At 35.6% G+C, this 12,666-nt stretch overlaps 1 protein-coding gene across 1 annotated transcript; it reads right to left on the bottom strand.

Moving 5' to 3' along the window:
• Positions 1 to 4,027: 4,027 nt before the first annotated feature.
• cetn3 (centrin 3) lies at positions 4,028 to 6,915 on the bottom strand. The gene is made up of 5 exons (XM_079407510.1): positions 6,755 to 6,915; positions 6,279 to 6,414; positions 5,708 to 5,822; positions 4,742 to 4,933; positions 4,028 to 4,416 (listed from the first exon to the last, which is right to left on the bottom strand). The coding sequence occupies exons 1-5, from the start codon at positions 6,769 to 6,771 to the stop codon at positions 4,373 to 4,375; spliced, it is 504 nt and encodes a 167-aa protein (XP_079263636.1). The 5' UTR covers positions 6,772 to 6,915; the 3' UTR covers positions 4,028 to 4,372.
• Between the last annotated feature and the right edge of the window lie 5,751 nt (positions 6,916 to 12,666).

Here is a 12,666-nt window from a genome sequence, read left to right as displayed (position 1 = left end):
AGCTATTCATAATTTTTCTCTACCTCATATTGCTGCTATTCAAATACCCTGTACAACTTTTTGCACATTATTTTTTGCACATTCCTCTCATTACTATTTGTCAACAACATACTGACCTGCACATTTATATTTTTTATCCTATCTTATCTTATTTTATCTTATCTTTTATTTTATGTTTGTACTTCTTCTTAATATTTGTATACTTTATAATTGCACTGTCCTTGGAGCGGACCTGACCTACATTTCACTGCTGGTTATACTCTGTATAATTGTGTATGTGACGAATAAAACTCTTGAATCTTGAATCTTGAATCTCATTTACATGGAAATAAATGAGAAGGGGGAAAAATGTTGAAATATTTCCAATTATCATGCTTGTTGACTCAACTACAAATGAAGTAATTATTTGTCTGAGTGGGAACACAGACAAACACTTTTTCCCCTTTAACATTTGCCCATAAAACTACTCAGCTGCATAGACACGTGTGCAGTATAGAGTTAGATGGAAATACTACTTTCAAGATTCATACTCACTACATTGACATTCACACTACCTTTATCTATAAAGAATCCAGAATAAAAGAATCCTGAAAAATGATCTATTATATAAATGTTTCTTGAGCAGCAAATCAGTGCATTAGAGTGACACTGAAGACTGGAGTAATGATGCTGAAAATACTGAAATAAATTAGTTTCAAATATATTAAGATAAAAAGAAACAGATATTTTGAATTGTAATAAGATTTCACAATATTTCGGTTTTATTAGTTTTGAATGACAGTTTTTATTATTTTGCAAACTTTTATCTAATTTCGCCAAAAAAAAAGGAAAAAATTATGTTCTAGAGGTTTTCTCAGAACCAAGTGCCCAAAAAAAGGTATAAAAATAGGATGTCTTCGGTAGGCTAACAGATTACCCAATATAGTAGCCTGCACAAATCTTCAGGCGTAACATTTAGCTATTTTGTACATTTTAATTGAGTTAAAATTATGACGAGAAAGGGAGATTAGTATTGATGAGAAGCTTTTTATCCATTTTTGACATCGGATTCAAGTCATCAAACAAGTAGACCTGAAATTGAGTCTGTTCATTACCTAACATCATAAACCTGGTTGTTGATTATCTCATCGCCTTTTATGTAGCCTGCCGTAGGTGCTAATGAGCAGCGCGTCTGGAAATACACCAGGGTTTCCAACATAAGACTGTATTCCCTCAACAACCAAACCAAGCAAGCAACAAAAGTGAAGACGTAGCTGTGACAGTCTCACAGATTCCCAGTGAAGCCAGATCTCGAAGCCCCTGCGGGCAAAGCCCGGTTCATGGGAACGGCTGAGGTGACAGATCCCGGCATCTCTTCCCATAGAGCTCAGGGACAGAAGACATCCCTTATCCTGACTCACAGCCTGTTAGACATGATGAGCTGCTGTCGGCAGTCATGTGACCCTCTGCGCACCAATCAGAGCCAAAGAAAACTTAAACGCTGGAGGTCACGGAAAACCTCGCCCTGCGCTCCAGATCTACTTGCTCAGAAGAATACAAGCAATGCATAACAAGGAACACGGACATCACCGGGCCAAAATCTCGCCCGCAAAAATGCAGTTTTATTCACTGGAGAAATTTGTGGCGCTTCTAAAACAGATGAGCTCGTGTTCGAGCGATAGTAATTGGATCGTATACACTCTATAAATAAACTTAAAATGGATGCATACGCCAGTTTTTTTAACAAACGGTTCCCTCCAAGTTTAAATTGCCATGTGTGGGGGAAACGTCTTAGAAGGTTTTGAAATTTGTACGAGTAGGCCATGATCGTGTGGCTTCGACTTAAGATACACCAAAGTTAAATATGCTCCAAATTATAGTCGTTACGGGACCCTCAAAGCCAAAATTAGAGGGCGAACGCCTAGGCGGTACTATTGACTTCTTTATTGAATGGCTGCTCTGTATAATTAGCAAAGCAAACTAATCCATCTGAGAGCATTGTGCCTCGATTCAGATGTCGTCTCGCGACAGCGGCTGATCTACAATCAACCTGTAGTTTTGTCACAAGAGAACGTTGATGTCCGTCTGCGGTCCACTCAGGGTTTTTGGAAACATTCATCTGACAGAGAATCCCGTCTCTGGAGACTCTTTGGACAACTGAGAAGGAAGCCATTACTGCCACTACGGCCTGACTGTAATGACAGGATGACCTTTAACCTCGCTTTTCCCTCATCTAAAGCACGGGAGTGATTTTCAGTGTATCATATTACGACATTTGACCACATTTCGCCATCAGATGATTTCAGCAGATGATCTTTAGTTACAGTTTTTGGTGCTATTTATAAACACTGGTCTTAAAATATCTTAGAATTGTTTTTTCTACGCGTGATTTCAGGAACCTTTTTTTTTTTTTTGAAAATATACTTCACGTACTAAATATACAACACATAGAAAAACTGTAAAAATAAATTATATATTTTTTATATACTGTATACACACAATACAGAGAAATACAGTGAATACTGAGAAAATAAAACTCATTTTTATTTTATTTTATTATTATAATGAAAATCACATGCTTTGGGGTGACTTTAGGGAAAGAAAATATCGACAAAATATTTTTGGGTGAACTATTACTTTTGCTAAAACTATTAACAAAACTATTACTTTTAATGAAGAATGCATTTATATATTTATTTTTAAGTTTTTAATATTTCAATCCAGTAAAAAAAAAAAATCCATATAATTTTTTTTTTTTTTTTATCGCAAAAAAAGTAAGTTTATTAAAAATATTTTATATATATATAATACTGTAATCTGTGTGGGAACGAATCAATGCTTATTGGATTCATTTCAACTGGAATTAATCAAACTTTGCTCATCGTTGTGGCCTGATTTGTTGTTTTTGATGCATCAGTTAAAAAGCAAAGCACACATTGGTTTATTTTATTATCTGCTGACCCGTATCCATGACAACCGTTTCTGTGCTGATGTTGTACAGGGGTCTGTCCTTACCTCATGCAGCGCCACCTCTGCTTCCAGACAGAGACGCACTGACCAAATTATCCTCACAGCGGCACAGATTGGCACAGAGACATCTGTGTCAGCCTCTGCAGAGCTGCGGTCACATGTTTAATTTTGGATAGTGTTATAAGAGGTGATGCTCAACACATTCAGCCATTTAAAGCCTTCCTGTCTCTCACTGTCACATCGTCTTGACAGCCGAATCAATCCCACATAGGCAGACATCTGGCCCAGGATCAGGCCAAGGCACAGAACTGTTGCAGATGTCAAACTTTTCCAATGAACCCAAGTGGCTCTTTGAAAAAGTTTTTTTTTTTTTTGCACAGTTTGCTTTACACAGAAATTCTGACAGTTGTGAACTAGTATTTATTTTGAGATTCGGTTTTCCTCAGTTTACTTGACTTTGCAAGGGTTCAGATGGTATTATATTCATACCTTTTGCTTTTAAAGGAGTGTTATTAGGGATTATATTTATTTGAGTATTAAAAGTTTTGGTCTTTCTGTACAGAAATCTCTTTTCCCTGAACTATAATATCCATCTGCAGTCTTTCTGAAAAAAAAAAAACAATGAACACAACAGAAGAACAACTTTTCTTTGAATAATGTCTCCCTCTATTGACCAAAACTGAGAAATCCCCTTTTAAACCAACCAAAAAGTGCCATTAAACTACACAGAGGAAGAAGGGGTAATACATAAATAACAGTTAATCACAAAAAAGAAAGGATTCACTTATGCATCACAATTATAAAATTACGGATAAATTCAATTCATAATCCAAATTTTTAATTACTAACAAAAAAAAACAAGAATCATACAATTGGCAGACACACTAGTATTGTGTGAAATTCATATTTATTAATTAATTAAATTATATTTTTTATATATTATATTATTAATATTTAATATAATATTTTATTTGGATCCACTAAATAAACATGCTATAGCAGTATAATTTAATACATGCATTTAGCATGCGCTCTAGTAAAAAAGAGACAAAGAAAACGATGTTTGTTTGTTTGTTTTACTGAGTGTTTACAATAAATAGCACTTTGGAATGTAATTTCAAATGTGAAATGATCAGCTACATAAACTATTAATATTGAAGACATAACAAATTTGCAATTTTAAAATACAAAGTATCCCTATAAAAACCTAACCAACCCATTCATGACCTGAAATGTTGTTCGTCCTTCATGTCCAGTTCAGTTCAAGCGTCTTTCCAGATTTTAGCACCAATCGAACCTACTGTTCCATACATCTGAAATGTGGTTTCCTGCTCATGAATAAGATCAGTCTGTCAGATCGATTGGCTCTTCACAGCGTATGTGCAGCCAAATCTTCAGCACATTTTCTTTGAGTCGCAGCTGCTCACGAGTCGCCGGTCATGATGGAGATGAACTCCTCTTGATTAACTGAAAAGAGTCCAAGAACAAATGTGATCACTTAAATTCACTTTGCTTTTAACCTACTTACTCACAGCACACACAATTATTAATATTTTGCTGATTAAATTACATATAGCTCTTCACAACGCCAAAGGACACACAAACAGCTTTCAACTCAGCCTTCATTTGCACTGTTCCCATTTCTGTTGGCTGCAATACATTAATTTGCTGTGCCTTAATTGAGAAAAGCACTTTGGGCCAACTGGGAAAAGCACAGTAATTACTTCCATTCATCAGAGGCAATAAAAATAGCACTTTTTTCCTCTCCCTAGATAAAAATCTAGCAACTCACTCTCTCCGTCCCCGTCAGTGTCAAATTCATCAATCATGGCTCGCAGGTCTTCATCACTCATGTCTTCGCCCAGTTCACGAGCGACTCGCCGCAGGTTTCTCAGGCTTATCTTTCCCGTTTCGTCGTCATCGAAAAGTTTAAACGCCTTCAGAATTTCCTCTTTTGGGTCTCGCTCCAATATCATGTCCGCCACTTTAAAATAATGATATTACTTGGTTTGAAATACAAAAGTTGATACAAATATAAATGATTTTCAAGCAGCGACACTAGAAGCAGATTTATTGTGCTACATATATTTATGAGCAGGCCAACATGGAATCTGCTTCTGATTTAAACAAAATCATGTCTGCAAAACATTTAATTAGCTAAGTTTCTTTCTAAAGTCGTGCATTTAACTTATTCAGAAAATGTGCAAATAAAGCAGTTTCCATACCATGTGTTCAAAATACCAAAATAGTCTGCAACAGGGAAGCCTGTGGCTCTTTTTTTACTACATAAGAAGTTACTTGCGCCTCAGAGCATGCAGATGAAATGCAGTAACAAACGTTGTCATGTCTTGCATTCGAAGGCGGATGTTGTTAAGGAACATTATCGTATGAGACCGTTTTGGTAGATAATTTGCCAAATTATTTTGGTGAGAGACTTTGGCTCAGGCATTTCAGAATGATTAAAACAAAATATGAGATGGTGTGTGCAATGAGATCGGTGGGCTGGTTAGTCCAGTTATCCGATCACATGATCTGTTGCAGCAAAGCCACATGAGTTTTGTGTTGAGCATCGAGCAGTTTATTCAGTAAATAAATTGTTTCCATCACAGTTTATGCACGTTTTCTTATTGGATAAAGAAAACGTACCGCCTCAGTTGTGCGTATAAGTTTCTTAATGTGCATTTTACGATTTTATTCACATCCCAAAAGCCACTTAGCTATAGCTAAGGCCTGTTAGTAAGTAATGAACTCAACTTACCCACTTCTTTGAAATCTTCAAAAGTTATTTTCCCAGTTCCTTCTCTGTCGTAGTCTTTTAGGATCTTCAACACATCTACTTTCTTCACCTCAAAACCCAGAGCTCTCATCGCCACCTGGAACACAAATTTTAAATATCCGCATTTTTGAGCTACTACTATTTTTATTTTTAAAGATTTGTTGGTGTTTTTGCTTTATTATGATAGGACAGTTTTTAAACAGGAGGCAAAGTGTCTTTGTTTATCTGTTAGCCTATATTTCAATATTAAAGAAACACAAAAATTAAAATTTGCAGGGAATGTACTCACGGCCATCCAAGTTTGTTTTTTCATCTGAACAGATTTGGACAAATTTAGCATTACATCACTTGCTCACCAATGCCTGCTTATATGCAGTGAATGGGTGCCGTGAAAATACGAGTCTGAACATTTGATAAAAGCATCACAATCCACTGGTGATGTAACACTAAGATCTGTTCAGATGAAGAAACTCTTGGGTGTCAACTATTCCTTTAAAGATTTAAACTGATGAATAGTCACAGCACATGTGTGTTGTGTGCGTGAGATCTTCACCTTTAACTCATGATAATCTATTTCTTTATCCTTGTCTGTGTCGAAGAGCTCGAACGCCTCCTTGATTTCATCCTTCTGCTCCTCAGTAAGTTCTCTCCTTTTCTTCCTTTTACTCTTATCAGCAGTTAGGTCAGTCCTGAGAGCACAAGTATGGAAATAAATCACATTGTTCATTCTGATCTTATATTAGTTCATATACCATTCAATCACAGGCCTACACACTTGCTGACAAAACAAGCATATCACGCAGGTGACTTGACGGTTAACGTTTAAATATGGACATTTTATAGCACTAAAATGAGGTAAATGCGTGGTACTCTTGTTTGTAAGGCAATGCGAGTTACAGTTTTGTATTTTCGTTATTATTTCACTATCCCAATCGTTATCGGTGCTATTAAATACCGGCTAGTCAACACTCCACACACCAACAGCTGGTCTCTAAATAAACCCTTAGCGACCAAACACCTCATAATTACCTCAGAGACAGGCTCATTTTTGCAGTTTGGCAATAAATAACTGATACTAAAACCCAAATCCGTCCAACAAGATTAGAGTTCGGTTTCAACAGTCCTGCTAATCAGCTAATCCCGAACACAGACGCCAAGAGCAGCGCGTTGCCAGTTGAGTGTCAAGGAAACGCTTCCGATTGGCTGCGGAGGTCTGAGCGTCAGGATAACGTTACTTGTGATTGGTTGTTTGGTAACAAACTTGCGTTTGAGCCTACTTGATTGGCGGGCTGAGCCGGGAATGGGCGGTCTTAATGGCGGTGACGACGGCGCGTTCATGACTCTGTTGGACAGATTTCGTTACACAATAATATATTTATTTATCTAACATCATGTAATATAATACTTTGTCAAAAAATTATTCGTATTTAGCAATCGTGTACTGTTCTTGCCAAATATATAGCCTAATATAAAATGTATAATTATAAATATTAATATATAAATAGTATAACTATTTATAATATAATATAATAATGAATACAATATGAATACATACGGAGCATATGTTAAATGTAATAAAATTTTTGTATCTTTATTTTTCTCTGAAAAGTGAATTGTACATTGTCTGTAAACATGTCCAAAAAGAAAAAAAATCGAATAGTTTGTATATAATACTGTAATAATTTAATATAGTCTACTGATTCATGTTATATATTTATATTAATATCAAATTGATTGTGAGTGTATGATTAAATACTATATATAATGGCTGCTGCTATGTAAATGCTATATAAACTGAGGGTAATTAAATCAATGCAGCAATTGTCATACATATCAATAAATATTTGAAATGCTAAAGACATAAGAATGCATTTTATTTAATTTTTTAGTTTCTGCTGCTATTAATAAATGTCATTATTATTGATAATATTTAATATCCTCCTGACTACCAGGAAAAAACTGTTTAGTATTTTGTCATGCCATTACATTGTTTAGAGCATAAGACATTTTTTTTTAATATAATTTTTGAAAAATTATATTTTATTCATGTTATGCCATGTCCTCTATAGAAAACAATACATGAATAGACATGAAAATCACAAATCAATTTAAAAACTTTTATACTAAACTTTATATAAAGATGATTCTCAACTGTTATGAAAGATATTTTTAAAAAACATTTTTCTTTATGCAAAATGTGTGTAAAATGGCCATAAACGAGTTTTTCCATTATATACAATGTATCAAACTGTATCTAATTAGCATATTAATGTGTTTTTGGGGCAACATAGAATGAAAAAATAAGTGCAATAATGGGAGTAATAATTCATAATATAATTCATAATTATATCTAATATTTAATAGGAATATTGATATATAATTTTTTTCTCTATTCATTTGTTGTGTTTCCCAAAAAGTCCTGGTGTCCTCTATGAAATCTGAAATTACAAAATATGATCATATTTCCATAAGGGTGTTACACTTGACTAAATTAATGTCAGGCATATAAAGATCAAGGAGAGCGAGTGGTCATGGTGAAACATCTCTGAAAAGCTCTGAATGTGCTGTGTACAGGTCATCCAGACTTAAAACTGTGACATGTAACGTCTCAGAGAAATCACTAAAACACAATGTCCTCTACAGAGGACAAAACTCCATAGCTGGAGGATATCTAGCAGTTTTTAATCTTCAATTTGGTGATTGCAGTCAACTACCCATAGAGGACGCCCTACACCATAACAACATGGATCCTTTCTAACTTCAACTGCAACAGAAAGTACAGCAAACCCTTTAAGACTTTGCACAAAACACGGTTTTGTCACGTTCACAGCACTATGTAATTAATTAAACATACAATACTAGTATTCTCTCGTTGTATAATCACGATGCCTTCACAGCACAGTTAGGGAAGTTAGATGGGTGGCTCCTTAACCACTTCCCCCGATGAGCACAAAATGTTTCTCTGGTCCAAGAAGAGGCGCTTGTGGGTTCAAGCTTGGAAGGTCTTAAGGTCATACAACCACACACCCTTACAGACTCAGTCCTGGAGAAAAGTGCAACAGATGAATCTGGTGAGGTGCATGAGCTGTTCTAATCAACTTCACAGAAAGACTCATACATGAATAATCTGACTACATACTTTTTGGGGCTTTTTGACCCAGCAAGAACAAATACACCAAGGAGCCATGTTTACTTGCAAAAAGTGGCCATGCAAAAAGAAAACAAAAGAAAGAAAGCATGCACTGGCCCATTAACGTGGAGTGCAGCAGCACATGTTTTTGTGTTTTGACTGAAATTGCTCACTTGATTTAGAGCACTTGTAACCCATTCAGTCGGTTACCGAGACGACAAAGATTACCTCCGGGCAACCGTTGACAGTTGATAGGTGTCGTATTAAGAAACAACAGGATTGTTCACACACTCACTAACGATTACTCATACGAGGTGTGAGCGGTTGCTGGCAAAACTAAGCTTTTGCACACTTTCCATGATCTCAAGCTGATCCTTTGCATGCACGCCAACTCAAGGAAGAGGGTTTTGGAAAGTACCTGATGTCTGTGTTGAGAGAGAAAGCATAACTTCTGAGTTCTGATAGTACTAGACAGATCACTGCTTATGAGTTTTGTAGAACATAGTCTGTGTATCCTATGAAGCATGTCTGTTGCTATTGGATGGAGCTGGTCATGTGACAGTCCATTCATTTCATTAGCCTACTTGTGACAGTCAGTCAGTGCATTGGTCTTAGTCCTAAGGACCCTCGAATGCCTGCACCATCTGGACTTGCTTGTGTTTTACTAGACTGTTGTGATGTTGTGTGTTAACTAAAAGAACGATATAATCATTTTAAAGTATCTTCTGAGTGTAAATGTGTTCCTCCTGTCAGTTGGTGTACTTTGCCTGACTCTGTTTTAGTGTGGTGTTGTATTGTGCTGGTTTGTAATGCTTCTGTGGGGGAGGTTTGACTGGCTTCGACTGTGGCTCATACTGAACAAAAGCAGATGAGGAACTACTGCGATGCTGCTGAGGCTGGAGCTATCTAGTTCAGACCGGTAGCTGGGTGCTGCCTTCAACACTGAACGGCTCTTTGAGGGTGGGAGGGTTTTTTTTGTTTTTTTTATTGTCGTCTGTGTGATTAATTTACAGAAGACAGTCTTCAGAGGTTTCTCAGTTACTATTGTAAGAGGTAATTATACTACGTACTGCAGGTCATTGACAAAACCCTCTGACTGCGTTTTAATCTGCTGTTGTAAAGGTCATAGAATTGTGTTAGACAGATGATTTATTAAGAAGAGTTGATTTATCCTGTAAATACAAATTAAACTGTAAAATAATCACATTTGTTTATTAATGAAATCATTTGGAAGATGTTTTTATCCTAAGAAGCTTTTATCCAAAGATACTTTATTATATATAATATTTATATTTATCATAGATAGATGGATAGATAGATAGACAGACAGACAGACAGACAAAGAGAAATTATCAAATATTCAATTTAGCAATTATATTTAATATGTATTCATTCAAAATATGCTATTTATCATAAAAATGCCCCAAATTTATTATAAGGTATTCATTTAATATCATTATTAAATATTGCACATATATATATATATATATATATATATATTATAGATAGATCAATCTAGTCTCATATATATATATATATATATATATATATATATATATATATATATATATATATATTGTGATAAATTCACTGTAGGTCATTCTTGTTTTTTTCATATATACATATGATATATATATATATATACACACACACATACATACACACACACACACACACACACACACATATATATACACACTATTATTAATTATTATAATAATTTAATTCACAGTAACTTCACAGTAAATCAGGTCATGCTTGTTTTTTTTATTCTAGGTGATTAATGGTTGTCAGGGACTTAAAATAAAATGACTGGCATCAATAGTACACTGACTCATTATGTTATGTGGTTAGGAAACTGTGAGTTACAGTAAGTACAGTATATCTTACACTGGTCACTGCTTGAGCTCCTCCCCAAATACCTGTTCTTTCAGCTCAGTGGTGGCGTGATGTTCTAGACACGCCCCCTCATTGTTTCTGCATTCTCATTGGATAAAGAAGACAATGTGTGTTGCAGCCGTGCAGGTGATGGTGCGTGAGGTATTTGGAGTCAAATGTACATTTTAACAGATGAACCCTCACAAAAATGTTTTTTATTTAAGAACAAACACTTTGTGAGGTCACATAAAGGCTCCTTCTGAAGCTGTATTTAACCGAGGGACGCGTGACTCCGCGGGGCCGCTGCAGTGATAATCATGTGGAGATGTTTTTCTTGTGGCAGAGGGTTAAAGACCACATGCGCTCATGTGGCTTCTCTCTTGTTTTCTCTCACTGAGAAAGAAGGAAAGGCAAATCATGACGCCACAGGAGATCCTGGGCTCCGGCCAATCTCTCCCCAAGCCAAGAAACACAGACCAGGTGTTCTGGGGCCATCTGACTGATCTTCTGTGATATCTTAGGATGGTGAAAACTGTGTTCAGGTGCAACTGACTGCATCCACGCACAATGAGTGTGTTTACATGCAAAGCAAAAATACTGATGCACCAGTCACGGTCCTGGCTCATTTGGTGTCCTAGGTGACGTGAAGCAAAAAAAATGCAAATTAGTCTTATAATAGTTTTAAATTTGAGGTGGCCAGTATGGAAACGTATGGCCAATAATTATTTTTAAAAATCTTTCAGAAGGAAAAATAAAATTGAATTGTGAGAAAAGTAGTAAGAAAAAGTCAGAATTGTGAAATAAAAAGTTGCAGAAAAGGGCTTCCATAGTCCTGGGTTTCCAATGTTACGCTGGGATGGGAAAAGAAGGGGTTAGATAAATGCTAGGCAGTAACTGGAACAAAAAGGTCATCCCATAACAGGACGGAACAACCTGACCTCAAAAATGTGAACATCAGCAGTTTTATATCTGGTCTTAATACTGTTAGCACAAAAACACTGTTCATACATCAGTCATAGAACGTTTACTTCTAAAACTTTTCAGTTAGACGTTTGTCTTTTATATATATATACACATTAAATTAAATGTACAAAACTAATTTCATATGCACAAAAAACATTAAATGCAAGTAAAGTGTCTACTTTAATGTTTCAAATAACTTTTGTGAAAATAAAATATCAAAATACGGGTGAAATAATTGTCCATCATTAATCAGTGTAACAGATATATGTACGTAAAAACTTATTCTGACCTGCCCTTAGCCTATTAAAATATATAACAGAATAAGTGATCGTATGATAAAAATGTATGATAAGAATTACTTTTTGCTCAGAAAAAGTTAAATAAAATAAAAGATAAATAGGATACATTCTAATGTGTATATATATATATATATATATATATATATATATATATATATAAACTTTACTGCTGTGTTAAAAAAAATTAATTTTGAAGCTTGAAATATTAGGAAAATATTCTCAGAATATGTTTCTTAGCTGGGATGCTTAAAGGTTTAAAAATGGTTAAAATTGATACCCTTGATACACGTTCCATTTAAAAAGGCATATTCAAGCAAGCATCTCCTGACATAAGTGAAGGTGTAGTTATGTTGAATCTCTGACGTATTCTCACTGAAGACAAATGAGAAGCTGTTCTCCTGTGAGAGTACGGTACACACATTCTGTGTGATGTGAGAAAGGAGCTGATGCTCAGCGATAGGATATCTGGTTCGAGCCGGTTTGTTTTTCGCCCTGAAATGAACCTGTTCTGTTTTGTGTCGTTCACACAGGTGTGAAGCCGAACCCCCCTCCTCCCCCATCCCATGTGGCTCTGTGCACGTAACACCTGCCCGCTGCTTCACAGCGGTACAAGATGTTCTCTCGATTACTCCGGCTGCAAAAGAGGAACAACCGTTTTCACTTTCTGTTGC

The sequence above is a fragment of the Barbus barbus genome (assembly GCF_936440315.1).
Source record: "Barbus barbus genome assembly, chromosome: 45".
NCBI lineage: Eukaryota > Metazoa > Chordata > Actinopteri > Cypriniformes > Cyprinidae > Barbus > Barbus barbus.
This window is presented reverse-complemented; position numbering and strand designations above follow the sequence as displayed.